At 32.0% G+C, this 22,209-nt stretch overlaps 2 protein-coding genes across 2 annotated transcripts in view; one reads left to right on the top strand and one right to left on the bottom strand.

Annotated features, from left to right (window-relative positions):
- TM9SF3 (transmembrane 9 superfamily protein member 3) overlaps nucleotides 1-22,209 on the top strand; it is a 696,120-nt gene that overhangs the window by 590,522 nt on the left and 83,389 nt on the right. The gene's annotated exons all lie outside the window — the stretch shown is intronic.
- On the bottom strand, nucleotides 13,076-13,963 carry LOC148955144 (uncharacterized). The gene has a single exon (XM_089108081.1). The coding sequence runs from the start codon at nucleotides 13,952-13,954 to the stop codon at nucleotides 13,076-13,078; it is 879 nt and encodes a 292-aa protein (XP_088964207.1). The 5' UTR covers nucleotides 13,955-13,963.

Here is a 22,209-nt window from a genome sequence, read left to right as displayed (position 1 = left end):
CAGTAAGTAACAATTTCTTTCTTGAAGTCAACTCTTGGATGCACAATACGGAAATTTCATTCAAGAAATTATTAAAATATTTGTTATTAAGTAACAAACTATTTATTGATTCCACATATTGGATATACACTACATATAATTAATTAAATAAATTTTTAAAAACTCGAAATTAAGTTGCTTTTTTTTTCTCTTTATCACAAAATATTTTCACTTATATACATGATGTAGAAATTTAATTCAAGAAATTATGAAAAAATTCTCAGTAAGTAACAATTTCTTTCTTGAAATCTACTTTTGGATACACAATACGGAAATTTCATTATAGAAATTATGAAAAAATTGTAACTAAGTAGCAAATTCTTTCTTGAATTCACCTGTTGGATAAACAAAAAGACATTTCGTTCATGAAATTATGACAAAATTCCAAGTAAGTAACAAACTCTTTATTGTTTTCACGAGTTAGATATACGATGTAGAAATTTAATTCAAGAAATTATGAAAAAATTCTCAGTAAGTAACCATTTCTTTCTTGAAGTCAACTCTTGCATACACAATACGGAAATTTCATTCAAGAAATTAAGAAAATATTTGTAAGTAAGTAACAAACTCTTTATCGATTTAACCTCTTGGATATACAGTACAGATACTTCATTCAAGAAATTATGAAAAAATCGCAAGTAAGTAACTTTTTTTCTCTTTATCACAAACAATTTTCACTTAGCTACACGATGTAGAAATTTAATTCAAGAAATTATGAAAAAATTTTCAGTAAGTAACAATTTCTTTTTGAAGTCAACTCTTGGATACACAATATGAAAATTTCAGTCAAGAAATCATAAAAATATTTGTAAATAAGTAACAAGCTCTTTAGTGTTTTCACCTCTTGAATATACAGTGCAGATACTTCATTCAAGAAACGTGAATAAACACGTTTTGAAACTACATGCTATTTGCATACCTTTCCTTGGCACCTTTCCAAACGAACTGGGATTCCCCACTGGTTCCTACACATTGTAAAAAGTGAGCAGTACGAAAACTCCACGTTTTCAGCCAGACTGGTTTTTTAGACAACACCCATTTTTTAGGGACCAATCAGAGACAGCGGAGGTTGCTCAATATACGATAAATTGATTGGTGATTGGTTACACACCGCGAGGGTGCATGCATTGTGATATAGATATGCAAAGTCGACATAGCTTTATTTCATTTTTTTAAGGTTAATTTAAACGAGGTTACGTGCACGCACGTAACCTCGTCTAAATTACCCTTAAAAAATTAAATAAAGCTATGTCGACTTTGCATGTCTCTCTCACTCTGTGTGCACCCTCGTGGTGTGTAACCACTCACCAATCAATGTAGTGTATATTGAGCGAACCCCGCTTTCTCTGATTGGCCCTTAAAAACGAGTGTTGTCTAAAAAACCATTCTGGCTGAAAACGTGGAGTTTTCGTAATGCTCACTTTTTGCAATGTGGAGGAACCAGTGGGGAATCCCCGTTCGTTTGGAAAGGCGCCAAGGAAAGGCAGGCAAGTAGCATGCAGTTTCAAAACGTGTTTAATCACGTTTCTTGAATGAAGTATCTGTACTGTATGTTCAAGAGGTGAAATCAATAAAGAGCTTGTTACTTACTTACAAATATTTTTATAATTTCTTGAATGAAATTTCCGTATTGTGTATCCAAGAGTTGACTTCAAGAAAGATATTGTTCCTTACTGAGAATTTTTTCATAATTTCCTGAATTAAATTTCTAAACCATGTAGCTAAGTGAACATTGTTTATGATAAAGATAAAAAAAACGTTAGTTACTTGCGATTTTTCATACTTTCTTGAATGAATTATCTATACTGTATATTCTAGAGGTGGAATCAATAAAGAGCTTTTTGCTTACTTACAAATGTTTTCATAATTTCATGAATTAAATTTCCGTATTGTGTATCCAAGAGTTGACTTCAAGAAAGAAATGGTTACGTACTGAGAATTTTTTCATAATTTCTTGAATTTAATTTCTACATCGTATATCTAACTCGTGAAAACAATAAAGAGTTTGTTACTTACTTAGAATTTTGTCATAATTTCTTGAACGAAATGTCTTTTTGTTTATCCAACAGGTGAGTTCAAGAAAGAATTTGCTACTTAGACTAATAATTTTTTCATAATTTCTTGAATTTAATTTCTACATCGTATATCTAACTCGTGAAAACAATAAAAAGTTTGTTACTTACTTAGAATTTTGTCCTAATTTCTTGAACGAAACGTCTTTTTGTTTATCCAACAGGTGAAATCAAGAAAGAATTTGCTACTTAGTTACAGTTTTTTCATAATTTATTGAATTAAATTCCCGTAATGTGTATCCAAGAGTTGACTTCAAGAAAGAAATTATTACTTACTGAGAATTTTTTCATAATTTCTTGAATTTAATTTCTACATCATTTAGCTAAGTGAAAATTCTTTGTGATAAAGAGAAAAAAAAAGTTACTTACTTGTAATTTTTTAACAATTTCTTGAATGAAGTATCTGTACTGTATATACAAGAGGTGAAATCAATAAAGAGTTTTTTAATTACTTACAAATATTTTCATAATTTCTTTAATGAAATTTCCGTATTGTGTATCCAAGAGTTGACTTCAAGAAAGAAATTGCTACTTACTGAGAATTTTTTCATAATTTCTTGAATTTAATTTCTACATCGTATATCTAACTCGTGGTTTGTTACTTACTTAGAATTTTTTCATAATTTCTTGAACGAAATGTCTTTTTGTTTATCCAACAGGTGAATTCAAGAAAGAATTTGCTACTTAGTTACAATTTTTCATAATTTCTTGAATGAAATTTCCGTATTGTGAATCCAAGAGTTGACTTCAAGAAAGAAATTGTTACTTACTGAGAATTTTTTCATAATTTCTTGAATTAAATTTCTACATCGTGTAGCTAAGTGAAAATTGTTTGTGATAAAGAGAAAAAAAAAGTTACTTACTTGCGATTTTTTCATAATTTATTGAATGAAGTATCTGTACTGTTTATCCAAGAGGTGGAATCAATAAAGAGTCTGTTACTTACTTAAAAATATTTTCATAATTTTTTGAAAGAAATGTCCGTATTGCGAATAAAAGAGCTCAATTCATAAAAGAAATTATTACTTACTGGTAATTTTTTTCATAATTTTTTTAATTTAATTTCTAGATCGTCTATCTAACTCGTGTAAGCATTAAATAGTTTGTTACTTACCTAGACTTTTTTCGTAATTTATTGAACGAAATATATTTTTGTTAATCAAGCATGTGAATTCAAGAAAGAATTTGCTACTTAGTTACAATTTTTTCATAATTTCTTGAATGAAATTGTGTATTGTGTATCCAAGAGTTGACTTCAAGAAAGAAATTGTTACTTACTGAGAATTTTTTAATAATTTCTTGAATTAAATCTCTACATCATGTAGCTAAGTGAAAATTGTTTGTGATAAAGAGAAAAAAAGTTACTTACTTGCGCTTTTTTTTCATAATTTCTTGAATGAAGTATCTGTACTTTATATCCAAGATATGAAATAAATAAAGAGTTTGTTACTTAATTACAAATATTTTCATAATTTCTTGAATGAAATTTCCATATTGCGTATCCAAGAGTTGACTTCAAGAAAGAAATTTTTACTTACTGAGAATTTTTTAATAATTTCTTGAATAAAATTTCTACATCATTTAGCTAAGTTAAAATTGTTTGTGATAAAGAGAAAAAAAGTTACTTACTTGCGATTTTTTAATAATTTCATGAATGAAGTATCTGTACTGTATATCCAAGAGGTGAAATCAATAAAGAGTTTGTTACTTACTTACAAATATTTTCATAATTTCTTGAATGAAATTTCCGTATTGCGTATCCAAGAGTTGACTGCAAGAAAGAAATTGTTACTTACTGAGAATTTTTTCATAATTTCTTGAATTAAATTTCTACATCGTGTATCTAAGTCATGTAAACAATTAAGAGTATGTTACTTTCTTAGAATTTTGTCATAATTTCTTTAACGAAATGTCTTTGTTTATCCAGCAGGTGAATTCAAGAAAGAATTTGCTACTTACTTACGATTTTTTCATAGTTTCTTTAATGAAAATTTATGTATTGTGTATCGAAGAGGTGATTCCAAGAAAGAATTTGTTACTTACTTACTTACAATTTTTTTCATAGTTTCTTAAATGAAGTTTCTGCATTGTGTATCCAAGAGGTGACTTCAGGAAAGAGTTTGTTACTTGCTTACAATAGAACTATTCTAAAGAATCTAGACGGGTTAAGTTTAAAGATATTTATTGCTTAAATGTATTAAAAGATTTGTTTTTTTTGAGAAAGAAAAAAAAAAAACAACAAATGTTAACATAAAAATAGTACTTAGAGTTAACTCTTAAACATCCACAAACGCTGGTCCCGTGATATAGAAGAGTTTTTAACATGTCTTATGGATTTATAACGATCAGGTATGTTCTTAGGTATCCACTGTGCGAAGAACCTAACCTCGTCTTCAGGACGGTGATAACCCCCCTCAAATTTAGGACACTTAAACTCTTCTAGATTGAAAAGTGGAATCCTAGGGTCACACTTTTGAATTAAAAGTGCTTCAACTCCGAAAAAGCTGCAAATTTCACTGACTTCCTCCTGAACATTTCTCAGTTCCTGACCAATATTATTAAGTGGTGTAATCACTCTATCATAGAATCCCAGTCTGTTTATATAACGTAATGTAGTACTCCACAAGCTTTTAGCATACTCAAACAGATTATAGTTCACTATCCAATAATAACAGTCAATTTCTTCGAGATCCATAGACAATAATAAAAAAGCACATTCGAATATAACACCACAAGATGATTTTTTCAAACTGATAAATTCGGTGTCATACAGTCCTATCATCTTGGAGGCTATTAATGTAGTTGTTAAGTAGAGAAATACTTCATCAAACTTTTATACCTTCGCTCAAGGTTGAATGGAGTTATGACTAGTGAGATGAGTCTTAAAACCATCTGAATTCATTGTGGGGAGGAGTCATAAAACCCTTGAAAGTCACTGCGGGGAGGAGTCATTGAACTCTCGGTAACTGATAAATTCTGTGTCATACTGTCCTATCATCTTGGAAGTTATTAATGTAGTTGTTAAGTAGAAAAATACTTCATCAAACTTTTATATCTTCGCTCAAGGTTGAATGGAGTTATGGCTAGGGGGACGAGTCCTAAAACCATCTGAATTCATTGAGAGGAGGAGTCATAAAACCCTCCAGGAACCCAACACCCATGAACATCTAGAAACCTATGTTGAAAAACTTAAACAGATAATTAAATATTCTAATTCAAAATTTGAGGCGCGTAAAACCCCTAAATACTAAAGTTAACTTCTCAAATAACAAACCATAGGAATCGAGCACGCGCAAAAATCTACAAAACCTAGGTCTCAAAACCCTAAACAGATAATGAACTATTCTAATTCATGATTTTAGGCACATAAAACCATAAAATACTAAAGTTAACTTCTCAGCAAACTATTCATCCTAAACTAGAAGTTTCAAACAACAAACGCCTATGAGAGACTAAGAATCATAGTTCTGAAAAGTCCTAAAAGAAAACTACACATCCCAAATCATAATTTTCTGACAATACACACCTATGAAAGAGTAAGAAATCTAGCTCAGAAAAGTCAAAAATAGCAAACCACCCATCCCAGATCATAGGCTTCAGTCAACACACCCCTATGAAAGGATAAGAAAGCCAGCTCACAAAAGTAAAAAAATAGCAAACCACCCACTCCAAATCATATGTTTCAGACAACACACACCTACGAAACACTAAGAAATCTGACTATGAAAAGTTGGAAATAGAATATTACATACCTCAAATCATAAGTTTCAGACAACACACGCCTACGAAATACTAAGAAACCTTAGCTCAGAAAAGTCTGAAATAGCAAACTACTCATCCCAAACTATAGGTTTCAGACAACAAACGCCTATGAGGGACTAAGAATCCTAGCTCTGAAAAGTCCAAAAAGCAAACTACAAATCCCAAATCATAATTTTCTGACAGCACACACCTATGAAAGGCTAAGAAACCTAGCTCTGAAAAGTCAATAATAGCAAATTAACCACCCCAAATCATAGGTTTCAGACAACACACACCTATGAAAGGCTAAGAAATTCAGCTCAGAAAATTATTGTAACAAGTTCTCTGTTTGAACTAGCAAGTTTTCTGCAAAATATACTAAATTTTTTCTTAGATGTAACAATTTTTTTTTATTGTGATAAAAATTTTCTGTCAGAAGTAGCAAACTATCCCTAACACTAACAAATCTTCGCATTGAAAATCGTTCATTTTTATAGAAAACTGCAATAATTTCACGGGAACCGTCTTTTAGCGTATTTTTGTCCATTACAGCTTATAAAAATTCCATATATTTTAAGCCTTTTAATTTTCATGTCTAGATCGGGAACCTAAAATCGATGACTCCCACTATATCACTCATGACGGATATTACGAGGTGTGGAGAACGAGTGGAATATGCAACTTCTATCGGATATTAAGACGTCAACTGACCCCGAGTGAGAAGGAGGCATGGGAGGCATGGGTGCATGATCAAAAGAAGAAGAAGAATACGGAGAATTAATAGTCTTTTTGTTCACCATTATAGATGAATAAACTGATTTAGCCAATGGAATGAAGTCCTATTCCTACAAGTTAAGTTAGAATAAAAGAATCAGGTAACAATCCCCCCCACATGTAACTGAACCCCTGTATAACTGAACCCCCGTGCTACTGAACCCTCGTGCTACTGAACCCCTAATGCAACTCGATCACCATTTAACTAAACCTCTATGTAACTGTACCCCCCTGTAACTGAACTCACGTGCCCCTCAACCTTCCCTGCAGTCCATCTCCCTCAAAACACTTTTCAGCCATTTCTTGTTATTTTTTTTTTATTTCTAAACTATTTTAAATTGACAATGCACTCCAAAACATCACTTGTGTATTATACAGTACACTATCAACCCATCTCTTCCAAATCGCAAATCCCCCCCCTCGTTCAACTGAATCCCTCCATGTAAATGAACCCCTGTATAACCGAAACCCTGTACAACTGAACCCCCGTGCTACTGAACTCTCGTACTACTGAACCTTCGTGCAACTCAACCCAATTTAACTAAACCCCCGGGGAACGTTAGATCCTATTTAAATTGACAATACTCTCCAAAACATCAATTGTTTATTATACAGTGCATAACCACCCCATCTCCTCCAATTCGCAAATCACATTACCCCTTTTTTTGCAAATGTTAATCAACCATTTCCGATTCGTCGTTAGACATTTTTTCAAATTTATAACAAATTACCTGAGTTAACAACTCCTTCGGGCCTCCAAAATTGACTCCTCCCCTCCCTGCTCTCAGAAATGGGGGGGGGGGCGAAGGGGACGTTAGATCCTATTTTAAATTGATAATACTTATCAAACATCACTTGTGTATTATACAGATCATATATCTCATTGCCCCTTTTTAAATGTTAATCAAATAATTCTGATTATAATGTCTGATTTTTTGTCTGCTTTTCAAAATGTTCGTATTTGGAAGTCTGTCAGTTAACACTAAGCTGTAAATTGGGATAACTCTCTCGCAATAACAATAGGCTTAGCAGTGATTAAATCTCATTGTCGGCGACAATTCAATCAAATCAGAGTTGTGCAAATGGAATACCTTCTTGCAAATTAAGCTAGCTTCTATTTCATAGACAAAATATTTGAATTCCTTTTATTCAAATCACCTATCAAGTTATCAAAAAAAATATATGAAGTAGAAATCTGGTCTGTAAATTGTGTCAGAAAAACTTGTTTAAATTGACAATACTTAATCAAGTTACCGTATGTGGAGTAACCACATGCAAATACTGGTTTAGAAAAAACTGGAATAGTGACAACAAAAAAAAATAATTGATATATAATCTGGTAAATTGTGTCAGAAAACTTGTCCTTCATAACACGTTATGCAAGGTCCTAACTAGTAGTAAATCTCTTTGAAAAGGTGTATACAAGGTCCAGAATAGCACAGAAAGGAATCTCTTTGAAACGGCGTATACAAGGCTCAGAATTCCATAGATGGTTACTACGAACTACAGGGAATCGGGCTGTGGAATCACTCAAGTATGACATCATGATCCAGTGAAGCAACTTTTCAAAAGACAATTGTACTACTATCTTGTCAAATAAAAAATGTAGTGCATCATAATGTATATGAGCATTCAGATTTGGTTGGAGATTAAATAAAAAAAAAACAAGTTTTTTTAACTGAAATTAAGGAGCGACATTAAAACTTAAAACGAACAGAAATTATTCCGTATATGAAAGGGGCTGTCTCCTCCTCAACGCCTTGCTCTTTACGCTAAAGTTTTTTATTGTTTAAAAAAATAGAGTTGTGGGAAAGTCAAACTTTAGGGTAAAGAGCAAGGCGTTGAGGAGGAGACAGCCCCTTTCATATACGGAATAATTTCTGTTCGTTTTAAGTTTTAATGTCGCTCTTTACTTTCAGTAAAAAAAAACTTGTTTTTTTATTTATTTTTTTAACGTTTTTGAATAAATGCGGTTTTTGATCTTGGCTCACAGTACATGAATAATTAAAACAAAATTTTCATATTAATTTACTTTTATTTGGTTAAATGGCTTTTTCGAAACTTGTTTCATTTTATTTACGTACGTTTTTATTAGTAATAAATATACGTAACTTACGAATTAATTTACGTAACGAACTTCTATATTCATATATTTTTAATACGTATATTAGGGGTCGCCCCCTAGTCAATACCTTGCTCTTTAAGCGAAAGTTCGAATTTTGTTCCGATTCTTTAAAACTGACCGCTTAATCACAAAGGCCGTTAATTAGAATAAATAGCTCTTATGAAAGTACTAAAAAATCTCTGGCTTAAAGAGTGAGACATTGACTAGGGGATAAACCCAATACATATGTAATATTTTCTGTTCGTTTAAAGTTTTGATGTTGCTGCTGTTGCAGTTGAAAAACTTGTTTTTTTATATTTAATTTCTGATCTTTTTTTTAAATAATGCTGGGAAGTCCGGCGTCCCCTTCATAGCAATGTCCCTTCCCCCATGAAAACTTCCTACATGGAAAGATCCTCCCAAATAACCCCAGACCCCCCCCCACTACCAGAAAAAATTCTCCCCTGAAAACGTCTGTACTGTATACTTCCCAATAACCAATACTATATGTTAACATTGGGTAAAGTTCATAACTTTCAGCCCTCCTCCCGGGAACTTCGGGGGATTAAGTCATCCTAAAAGACATACTTATAATATTTTCGAACATGCTGAACAAAATGGCTATCTCAAAATTTTGATCAGGTGACTTTGGGAAAAAATGAGCGTGGGAGGGGCCTAGTTGCCCTCCATTTTTTGGTCACTTAAAAAGGGCACTAGAACTTTTAATTTCCATTCCATTGAGCCCTCCCACGATATTCTAGGACCAATGGGTCGATACGATCACCCTGGGGAAAAAAAACAACAAATAAACACGCACCCATGATCTTTCTTCTGGCAAAAAATGCAAAATTCCACATTTTTGTAGATAGGAGCTTGAAACCTCTACAGTAGGGTTCTCTGATACGCTGAATATGATGATAAGATTTTCGTTGAGGTTCTATGTTTTTTACGGGGTCTTTCCCCCTTTTTTCGAAAATCAGGCAAATTTGTCTCAGGTGCGTAACTTTTCATGGGTAGAATTAAACTTGATGAAACTTATATATTTGAAATCAGCATTAAAATTCGATTCTTTTGATGTATCTATTTGTATCAAAATACCTTTTTCTAGAGTTTCGCTTACCATTGAGCCAGGTCTCTATATGTTAACATTGGGTAAAGTTCATAAGTTTCAGCCCTCTCCCTGGGGGCTTCGAGGGATTAAGTCATCCTAAAAGACATAGTTATAGTATTTTTGACCATGCTGAACAAAATGGCTATCTCAAAATTATGATCGGGTGACTTTGGGAAAAAGTGAGCGTGGGAGGGGGCCATGTTGCCCTCTATTTTTTTTGATCACTTAAAAAGGGCACTATAACTATTCATTTCCGTTTGAATAAGCCCTCCCACGATTTTCTGGGACCACTGGGTCAATACAATTACCCCGGGGAAAAAAAAAACAAAAAAAAACAAATAAACACGCATCCGTGATCTTTCTTCTGGCAAAAAATGGAAAGTTCCACATTTTTTAGATAGGAGCTTGAAACCTTTACAGTAGGGTTCTCTGATACGCTGAATCTGATGGTGTGATTTTCATTAAGGTTCTATAGCTTTTAGGGGGTCTTTCCCCCTTTTTTCGAAAATCAGCCAAATTTTCTCAGGCGCGTAACTTTTGATATGTAAGATTAAACTTGATGAAACTTATATATTTGAAATCAGCATTAAAATTCGATTCTTTTGATGTATCTATTTGTATCAAAATATTTTTTTCTAGAGTTTCGCTTACCATTGAGCCAGGGTTCTCTATGTAAACATTGGGTAAAGTTCATAAGTTTCAGCCCTCCCCCTGGGGGCTTCGAGGGATTAAGTCATCCTAAAAGACATAGTTATAATATTTTCGACCATGCTGAACAGAATGGCTATCTCAAAATTATGATCGGGTGACTTTGGGAAAAAAGGGCGTGAGAGGGGGGCTAGTTGCCCTCCAATCTTTTTGGTCACTTAAAAAAGGCACTAGAATTGTTAATTTCTGTTCGAATGAGCCCTCGCACGATATTCTGCAACCACTGGGTCGCTACGATCACCCCTGGAAAAAAAACAAACACGCATCCGTGATCTTTCTTCTGGCAAAAAATGGAAAAGTCCACATTTTTGTAGATAGGTGCTTGAAAACTGTACAGTAAGGTTCTCTTATACGCTGAATATCATGGTGTGATTTTTATAAAGGTTCTACAACTTTTAGGGGGTCTTTCCCCCTTTTTTCGAAAATCAGCCAAATTTTCTCAGGCGCGTAACTTTTGATATGTAAGATTAAACTTGATGAAACTTATATATTTGAAATCAGCATTAAAATTCGATTCTTTTGATGTATCTATTTGTATCAAAATACCTTTTTCTAGAGTTTCGCTTACCATTGAGCCAGGGTTCTCTATGTTAACATTGGGTAAAGTTCATAAGTTTCAGCCCTCCCCCTGGGGGCTTCGAGGGATTAAGTCATCCTAAAAGACATAGTTATAATATTTTCGACCATGCTGAACAAAATGGATGTCTCAAAATTTTGATCGGGTGACTTTGGTAAAAATGAGCGTGGGAGGGGGCCTAGTTGCCCTCCATTTTTTTTGGTCACTTAAAAAGGGCACTAGAACTTTTAATTTCCGTTCGAATGAGCCCTCGCACGATATTCTGCAACCACTGGGTCGATACGATCACCCCTGGGGAAAAAAAACAAATAAACACGCATCCTTGATCTTTCTTCTGGCAAAAAATGCAAAATTCCACATTTTTGTAGATAGGAGCTTGAAACCTCTACAGTAGGGTTCTCTGATACGCTGAATATGATGGTGTGATTTTTATTAAGGTTCTACAACTTTTAGAGGGTCTTTCCCCCTTTTTTCGAAAATCAGCTAAATTTTCTGAGGCGCGTAACTTTTGATAGGTAAGACTAAACTTGATGAAACTTATATATTTGAAATTAGCATTAAAATTTGATTCTTTTGATGTATCTATTGGTGTGAAAATTCCGCTTTTTAGAGTTTCGGTTACTATTGAGCCGGGTCGCTCCTTACCAAAGTTCATATAATTATCCAGTAAGCTTATCGCAGATCATTTCTGGTCTTCGTTCTCGGTGCGAACAAAAAGCTCCTCCCACTTATTTCTGCATTAGCGGGTTAGTCTGTTTCCGATTGTTTCCAACAAAGTGCATTATTCGTAATAGCGGGTTTCCACTTGTTTCCGATTAGATCACAGTCTGACTTCTGACTAATGTCATTTATGGTTTTAACCTACGATGAGTTCATTCATCATCTAATCGATGATGCACTATCTTTTCAAAAAACTTATTTTAAAAATTGGGTTTTCTTAATTACAAAAGCGATCAGGTGTAGCAATTTTCTTTAAAATGATCCCTTAAGAAGCTCTTTATGATGTTCCTGTGCCTCTAGCAGCGAAGATAAAAGCATAAAAAGAAGACGCATCAGAGCTACCCATGCAAAAGTGATTTTTCTTTCGGTTCAAGCCCAAGTACGGTAAGTTTCATCTATACGGTTTTTCTCATGATGATTCCAATATTTAACTTCTTATATTTCGATCCGATTTGGTTCAAAATAATCAATTTTGGGTTAATATTGGCCGATGTTTGTCCTTTACAAGTTTGCAACTACCGCTGCAACCATGATTCAAGCTAAAACAAAGCCGATGGCTTTGTTCTTGTGCGTGATATATTTTCAAATGAAAATTGAGCTTAGGTTTGTTATACAACTTTGTTACATGGAGATTCCGAGGGGTATTTCCTCAGTATCTTTGTTGAGAGATGTACATGGAAAAACTCAATTATTTATGAAAAAATATCCTGCATGAATTACATAATGACTTAGAAAACTAGATGACATTAGAAAATTCAAGGAGTAAGATTTTCCTTGTTGAACATGGGGAATGTAATTCTCCCCTATTGGATTTTCGATCCGGCACTGCTTTAGATTGATTTCAGGTTTATATTTAAATTACCAAAATATGTTTTCGCAACTAACTTATACTATTAAAATTTGCCGAAATACCAGTTACCATTCTTGGATCAGCTTCAAATAACGGCTGTTCCTCACTTAACAGTTTTTTCAAAGAGACTTCTTAAAGTCCCTGTTACTATTGACCGTTTTCGTTCCTCTTTTCTTAGTTTAATAAAAAACAAACATCATTCTTACTATAGGCTAGAATAGACATAATAATAAAAACATGCCTTATGATTAAGTTCTATTAATGTCAAAAAAACAATCGAACTTGACTATGAACAAAGCGAAAATTGAAAAAAATGTTTTTATTCAGATGACAATAATTTTTTAACTCATCAACTTGGGGACGTGGTAGCCATAATCTATTAAAACTGACTATAAGAGTTGTTCCAATCTCCAGTATTGTTTCTTGCTTGACACTCATGGCCATTCAACAGTAAAAGTGGCTTCATGAGAATCTCTGGCTCGAGCCCGAATGGATTCAAAGCAGGCTCGGACAGGAATTTTAGCATGGCATTTTCTTGAGTTTCATGGGCCAGGGATGAGACTTCTCGTTTCTCTTCTTCTGAGGGAGGGACTTCTCGAGTTACCCTTGGATATGTGTTGCAATCCCATGTTCTCACTTTGGAAATATTTTCAATGTCGCTCTGCATTTGATCTTTAATCGCGTTAACTTTTTCCGCTAAATCCCCATATAATTCTAAGATAAGCTTTGCTGATTCTTCGTTGAGTTTTTTTGGGACAAGTCCAATGGACAAGTCTGCCAAGTAGCGGTAAATTTCTGCAAAATCTACTTTTTGACTCTCCTCAGGCAATGAATGGTTCTCAAATTTTGCTATAAAATGAAGAGCCTGTGGCAATATATTCGCTTTATCAGCTTCATTTCCCTTCAATAGAAGTTTTTCTAACCACATTTCGACACAAATCTTGTTTTCTTCTTTGTCCCATTTGAGCACATTTAGATTTGCCACGTGCCTTGAGGTTGCTGTAATTGTTGCAAGATAGGTTCTAAGAGACTCTGTGTTCTTTCCTGGCAACATTCTCTTCAAGAAATCGTTGTCATTGACTTCCATGACTTCCCTTAGACCGTACGTTTCTAATAAAATCAGAAGATTTTCAAGATCATCTACACTCCATTCTTGCCTTCCTCTTGAAATATTGGAATCATTGTTGACAAGAAAAATGGGATCTTTGTTTTTTCTGTGTCTTGTTTTTTCCACTTTTCCTCTGGAGACACGAGGCATACTCGGTTTTTCTGATGTGTTCACTTTAACGCTTTTCATAATCAAATGATACTGACGTATTTGTAGTTGTTTCTTTTATAAGAATTGTCACGTCATTATAAACTAACGTCATTTTATTGCTTTTACTTTCAACGTCATATATGGATGTAAGCCATGACTATGGTGTCATTATTCATCTTGTACACGAAGATGTAGTTTTTGTCAACAACGATATGCGAAGTCAATACAGATCGTGGTTAAGCTACCGCTGCAGCCACGATCTGTATTGACGTCATTACAACCATAATAAAGTGACTTTCTGATATATAGTCAGTTTCAGGGTAATTTTTTGCAACTTTCACGCTGCAGTTAAGTGGTGTTCAGTTCTTGTTGCCATACGGTCAAAGACGTTCTCTCCCACTCTATAGGCAACCCTATAGCGTTGCCTATAGTAAAAAGCCATAAGGCTTCGATGTTTTTTCCGATAGGCACTTAAAATGGAAGGGGGGGGTCGTATAAACTTAGGAGGGACTCATTTGATTGCAAATAAAAAGTTCTAGTTTCCTCTTTAAGAGCCAGAAGTAACTGGAGGGCAATCAGACCCCTCATGCCCCTTTCCCCCAAATTTATCTGATCCAAGTTTTCAGATTTGGCCATTTGGTTCAAAATAGTCCAAAAGCCAAAAAAAAAACTGTGCCTTCGGAGTTGACGAAACCCCCACAGCCCCTGGAGAAATTTTTTAAAGCATTAAGGTGGAACTTCAGGAAATATCGAGAGGGATGCCAAACACACTTTGTCCTTGCTGGTTATGAAAAGGGAATATCAGCAATATCTAAGCAATGGCTGATGGTATTAAGTTGAAACTTTCAATTCATATTGAGAAGGAATTGAAGAGAGATTGGAGGGTAACTATGCCCCGCTACCATTCTTGCCCTTTTATACCCCCTCTTCTTAACAATGGTCAAAAATATTTAATTGTCATTTTGTTCAAACTAGTCAAACGGTCTAATAGATATGCCTCCAGGGATGTCATGCCCCCCCCCCCCACAGCCCGGGGTAAGGATTGTAAATTATGAAGTTTATCTAAACTATAACGCAAAACTAATACTCTAAACTGAAACTCTAAACTGAAACTTTTAACTATAACTCTAAACTAATCCTCTAAACTAATCCTCTAAACTAAAACTGTAAACTAATAAGCTAAACTAAAATTCCAAACTAAAACTCGAAACTAAAACTTTAAACTAAAACTCCAGACTAACCTAGATCTCGGAAGGCCATTATTTATGTTTTCTATTATTATTACACAATTTCAATCAAATAAAAGAGAATATCCAAAGAAAAAGAAGACATTTAACTGAAATCTACTGAAACCTAGTTCTCGGAATTCTAATTCTGTTATTAGAGCTAATTCTGTTATTTTTTTATCATTATTAAACAATTTCAATCAAATAAACGATAATATTCAAAGAAAAAGAAGATATTTAACTGAAATCTACTGAAACCTAGATCTCGGAAGCTAATTCTGTTATTTTTTTTATTATCATTAAACAATTTCAACCAAAGAAACGAGAATATTAAAAGAAAAAGAAGATATTTAACTGAAATATACTGAAACCTAGATCTCGGAAGCTCATTATGTAATTTTTTATTATTATTAAACAAGTTTAATAAAATAACCGAGAATATTCAAAGAAAAAGAAGACATTTAACTGAAATCTACTGAAACCTAGTTCTCGGAAGGTCATTATATTATTTTTTATTATTATTGACCAATTTCAATCAAATAAACGAGAATATTCAAAGAAAAGTGTGACATTTAACTGAAACCTTGTTCTCGGAAGGTCATTTTGTTATTTCTTATTATTATTGACCAATTTCAATCAAATAAAAGAGAACATTCAAAGAAAAAGAAGACATTTAACTTTAATCTACTGAAACCTTGTTCTCGGAAGGTTATTGTTATTTTTATTATTATTATTAAACAATTTAAATCAAATAAACAAGAATATTCAAAGAAACAGAAGACATTTAACTGAAATCTACTGAAACCTTGTTCTCGGAAGGTTATTGTTATTTTTATTATTATTATTAAACAATTTAAATCAAATAAAAAGTATATTCAAAGAAAAAGAAGACATTTAACTGAAGTCTACTGAAACCTAGATCTCGGAAGCTAATTCTGTTATTTTTTTATCATTATTAAACAATTTCAATCAAATAAACGATAATATTCAAAGAAAAAGAAGATATTTAACTGAAATCTACTGAAACCTAGATCTCGGAAGCTCATTATGTTATTTTTTTTATTATCATTAAACAATTTCAATCAAATAAACGATAATATTCAAAGAAAAAGAAGATATTTAACTGAAATCTACTGAAACCTAGATCTCGGAAGCTCATTATGTTATTTTTTATTATTATTAAACAAGTTTAATAAAATAACCGAGAATATTCAAAGAAAAAGAAGACATTTAACTGAAATCTACTGAAATCTAGATCACGAAAGGGGAGTATGTTATTTTTTAATTATCATTAATTAAAAAACTTTCCACAAGATAAGTTTTTCAAAGAAAAGTAAAGTATTCCATAAACCAAAAATGAGTAAAAATAAAATCAAATAATCTATAAAGCGTGAAACTACCACAAATAAGCATCGATAAATAAATGAAACCCAAAACGAACAGAAATTTCAATAAATAACTAATTGTAAAAAGAGACAAGCCAAGACAGATATTCCAAGTAATTGAGAGGCAAAGGTTTAAATGGGTGCGGCACGGGTAGGGCTCAAAATCCCTATGCCTTCCCATGGACAGAACATAATTTGCACTTAACTGAAAAAACATAAATGTTTTTACATTTATAACTTTAATAAATCAAATAATATTAACATTTTGATTACTAAATATCAGTATATGTATATTAAGCTGACAATGCACATTGGTTTGTTGTTTTTTTTTTTTTCATAAAAAGGAGACATTTAACTGAAATCTACCGAAACCTAGTTCTCGGAGGGTCATTATATTATTTTTTATTGTTATTGACCAATTTCAATCAAATAAAAGATAATATTCAAAGAAAAAGAAGACATTTAACTGAAATCTAATGAAACCTAGTTCTCGGAAGGTCATTATGTTATTTTTATTATTATTAAACAATTTCAATCAAATAAACGAGAATATTCAAAGGAAGAGAAGGCATTTAACTGAAATCTACTGAAACATTGTTCTCAGAAGCTCATTATGTTATTTTTTTTATTATCATTAAACAATTTAAATCAAAGAAAAAGTATATTCAAAGAAAAAGAAGATATTTAACTGAAATCTACTGAAACCTAGATCTCGGAAGCTAATTCTGTTATTTTTTTATCATTATTAAACAATTTCAATCAAATAAACGATAATATTCAAAGAAAAAGAAGATATTTAACTGAAATCTACTGAAACCTAGATCTCGGAAGCTTATTATGTTATTTTTTTATCATTATTTAACAATTTCAATCGAATAAACGAGAGTATTCAAAGAAAAAGAAGACATTTAACTGAAATCTACTGAAACCTAGATCTCGGAAGCTAATTTTGAAATTTTTTATTATTATTAAACAATTTCAAACAAATAAACAATAATATTCTAAGAAAAAGAAGACATTTAACTAAAATATCCTGAAACCTAGATCTCGGCAGCTCATTATATCATTTTTTATTATTATTCAACAAGTTTAATAAAATAAAAGATAATATTCAAAGAAAAAGAAGACATTTAACTGAAATCTACTGAAATCTAGATCACGAAAGGGGAGTATGTTATTTTTTAATTATCATTAATTAAAAAACTTTCCACAAGATAAGTTTTTCAAAGAAAAGTAAAGTATTCCATAAACCAAAAATGAGTAAAAATAAAATCAAATAATCTACAAAGCGTGAAACTACCACAAATAAGCATCGATAAATAAATGAAACCCAAAACGAACAGAAATTTCAATAAATAACTAATTGTAAAAAGAGACAAGCCAAGACAGATATTCCAAGTAATTGAGAGGCAAAGGTTTAAATGGGTGCGGCACGGGTAGGGCTCAAAATCCCTATGCCTTCCCATGGACAGAACATAATTTGCACTTAACTGAAAAAACTTAAATGTTTTTACTTTTATAACTTTAATAAATCAAATAATATTAACATTTTGATTACTAAATATCAGTATATGTATATTAAGCTGACAATGCACATTGTTTTTTTTTGTTTTTTTCATAAAAAGGAGACATTTAACTGAAATCTACCGAAACCTAGTTCTCGGAGGGTCATTATATTATTTTTTATTGTTATTGACCAATTTCAATCAAATAAAAGATAATATTCAAAGAAAAAGAAGACATTTAACTGAAATCTAGATAACGAAAGGGGAGTATGTTATATTTTAATTATCATTAATTAAAAAACTTTCCACAAGATAAGTTTTTCAAAGAAAAGTAAAGTATTCCATAAACCAAAAATGAGTAAAAATAAAATCAAATAATCTACAAAGCGTGAAACTACCACAAATAAGCATCGATAAATAAATGAAACCCAAAACGAACAGAAATTTCAATAAATAACTAATTGTAAAAAGAGACAAGCCAAGACAGATATTCCAAGTAATTGAGAGGCAAAGGTTTAAATGGGTGCGGCACGGGTAGGGCTCAAAATCCCTATGCCTTCCCATGGACAGAACATAATTTGCACTTAACTGAAAAAACATAAATGTTTTTACTTTTATAACTTTAATAAATCAAATAATATTAACATTTTGATTACTAAATATCAGTATATGTATATTAAGCTGACAATGCACATTGGTTTGTTTTTTTTTTTCATAAAAAGGAGACATTTAACTGAAATCTACCGAAACCTAGTTCTCGGAGGGTCATTATATTATTTTTTATTGTTATTGACCAATTTCAATCAAATAAAAGATAATATTCAAAGAAAAAGAAGACATTTAACTGAAATCTAATGAAACCTAGTTCTCGGAAGGTCATTATGTTATTTTTATTATTATTAAATTAGATGCTAACAAATTCAAATCAATGTTAAAATCTCCACACACAAAACACGGCATGTTCTTACGAGTTAGAAGGTCCATTTGTTGCTCTAATAATTCTAAAAAACACACTAGCTGAAGGGGGGTGGTAACAAACAGCAATATAAAATGGGTCACCATTCTTATCAACCTCCGTAACAAAACACTCAAAAATCATCTCTTTATTAACAGACAAATCATCCCTAACCTTCACATTCAAATCAGTTCTAATATATAGGGCAAGTCCTCCATGCTGATGGTGAGTGCGGTTCTTAACATACATATTATAATTTAAAATATCCAATAGTCCAGAATTATTATTCATCAACCATGTTTCAGTAAGTGCAAGAATATGAAAATCAGATAGCATACACAGCTCCGACAAATAATCCAATGTACTATTTAACCCCTGACAATTCAAATGAAAAATGCCAAGTTTATCCGGTGCCAGTCTAGTATGTAAATCAACTGGGCACTTATAATTAACCTTCGGAAAAACATCATCTACCCCCATATCAAAATCCCTGGTAAGTACCCCTAATCCTAAATCCGAAACACTCAATGGATTATTCTCAAGCCAATCCAACCGATCATTACGAACAATTACCATTTTTTATAAATATATATATATATATATATATATATATATATATATATATATATATATATATATATATATATATATATATATATATATATATATATATATATATATATATATATATATATATATATATATATATATATATATATATATATATATATATATATATATATATATATATATATATATATATATATATATATATATATATATATATATATATATATATATATATATATATATATATATATATATATATAAAAGAAAAGGAGGGTAGTTGCAACCAAACCTAACTAACTGAATAACTTACTATAACTCGGAGGGTCGGTGGTCCCGTTTCCAACGTAATTGAAGCTCCAGAAAAAACACAATATAACCTAAAAATAATAAGAAACATATTAACAAAAATAGTATAAATAAACAAACGAATACAAAAAAAGTGAAAAAATTGTCACTAACACTAGCCTGTCACAATATAGACTTACTGTTTCCATTATTGAATTCCAGAAAATTATAATTGAAGAAAACTCAATGCTCTACCTGTGTCTACCACTTACCCATTCTAAATTCTAACAAAAACTAAATAAATGAGAAAAAAAGAACAGCTTTGCTAGGTTTATTCTCATGTCGTCTGTGTGTTGTTGGAAACTTCTGATTTGGTATTTTTAATTTTGCTGGTTCGTGATTTTACTTGTGTGAATGTCTTCTGTTTGTTGTTTCCTGTGCTGGATTTTTTGTCATGCCACTTAGGAGTCGTAGGAAAAATAAGACTTGGTATTTTTACGTATGTCGGTTCGAGATTGTAATTGTGCGGCTTTCATCTGTATCTTGCTGCCATCGAAATGTTTTTTCTCATGGCGTGTGTGTGTTGTTGGAAACAAAATAGACTGCATTTTTACTTATGCCGGTTCATGATTTTATTTATGTGAAAGTCTGTTGTTTCTTGTTTTCTGTTCTAGATTTCTTCTCATGTCGTGTGTGTGTTGTTGGAAACTTACTACTTTTTATTTTTACTTATGCTGCTTCATGATTTTAAGTTTGTTAATGTTTATTGTTTCTTACTTTCAGTGTTAGGTATCTTCTTCTGTCATGTGTGTGTCGTTGGAAAATTAAGATTTTGTATTTTTATTTATGATGGCTCAAGATTTTACTTGTGTGAAAGTCTGCTGTTTGTTGTTTTCTGTTCTAGATTTCTTCTCATGTCGCCTGCGTGTTTTTTGAAAATTATAATATGATGTTTTTAATTTTTCTGTATTAACATTTTACTGTAGTGAAATTCTGATGTTTCTTGCGTCATGTTCTGTGTTTCTTATAATGTCGTCTCTTTATTTTTTTAAAATTATGATTTTGTATTTTTAATTATGCTGGTTTAACTCTAAAAAGAATTAAATTCATCTCTCAGACTATGGTAAAAACCTAATTCACCTATTTTAGTCTCTAGTATATCACTTGTAAGCTGATAGTAGCTTCTGTGTTTGACTAAATCTTAATAAATTCCCAATTCATATGTCTCTAACCCTTACAAGAATCCGATTTAACTCTCTCAGTCCCTCTCAATCTGTTTCGCTCAAATCATCCTCTAAAATGTCTCAAACTGTTTCGCCCAAATAATCCCCTAAAATGTCTCAAACTGTTTCGCCCAAATAATCCCTAAAATCTCGATTAATTTGTTTCGCCCAAATAATCCCCTAAACGTAATTTCTGAATGTTCCTTTGTTTTGGCATCCCTGCGCTGTCACATTTAAAATTCCCAGGAAACAATTCCCGTGTTAAATATATTCAATATGTCTTTATCTCATTGTATCTCTTTTGAATTTCTGGAAATTATCTAAGGTGTCCTAGTTACGGTATTAAGGCTTCGAAATAATAATTCCTTAATTCATCGCTAAGCCTAAAGACCAGAGAAGCCATATTTAAAAATGGAATTTCTATCTCTTTAGAGTCCTAAATAATTCCTTAAAATCAACTGACCTTGTTTTTAAGTCCCTGGATCAATACCATTGTCATACTCGTATTCAGTGCGCATGTGCATTCTCCCCGCAGTATTCTAAGTCCCTGATTGGCCTAGAAAGAGACACGTGATCTTGTATATCTCGGGATTGTAGCCCTCTGAATGGCTGAAACTTGTATTCGTTGTACCTCCTGACCCACTTCTACTCCTAATTAAATAAAAAAAAACAAGTTTTTTTAACTGAAAGTAAGGAACGACGTTAAAACTTAAAACGAACAGAAATTAGTCCATATATGAAAGGGGTTGTCCCCTCCTCAACGCCTCGCTCTTTATGCTAAAGTTTGTCATTGTTTAAAAAAAATAGAGTTGTGAGAAAGTCAAACTTTAGCGTAAAGAGCGAGGCGTTGAGGAGGGAACAGCCCCTTTCATATACGGAATAATTTCTGTTCGTTTCAAGTTTTAACGTAGTTTCTTAATTTCAGTTTAAAAAACTTTTTTTTTTTTTAATTTTTGAAAGTTTTTGAATTAATGCAGGTTTTTATTTTTGCTCTCCGTTCAAGAATAATTAAAACAAAATTTGAATATTAATTTTACTTTTATTTGGTTAAATGGATTTCTCAAAACATGTTTAATTTTATTTACGAACGTTTTTATTAGTGATAA

The sequence above is a fragment of the Artemia sp. Qi Xiang Cuo genome, chromosome 2 (genome assembly GCF_049724085.1).
Source record: "Artemia sp. Qi Xiang Cuo chromosome 2, ASM4972408v1, whole genome shotgun sequence".
NCBI classification, from domain to species: Eukaryota; Metazoa; Arthropoda; class Branchiopoda; order Anostraca; family Artemiidae; genus Artemia; species Artemia sp. Qi Xiang Cuo.
This window is presented reverse-complemented; position numbering and strand designations above follow the sequence as displayed.

Coding starts and splice junctions, on each gene's coding strand:
- LOC148955144 (XM_089108081.1), bottom strand. CDS start 13,954: ATGCCTCGTGTCTCCAGAGGAAAAGTGGAAAAAACAAGACACAGAAAA.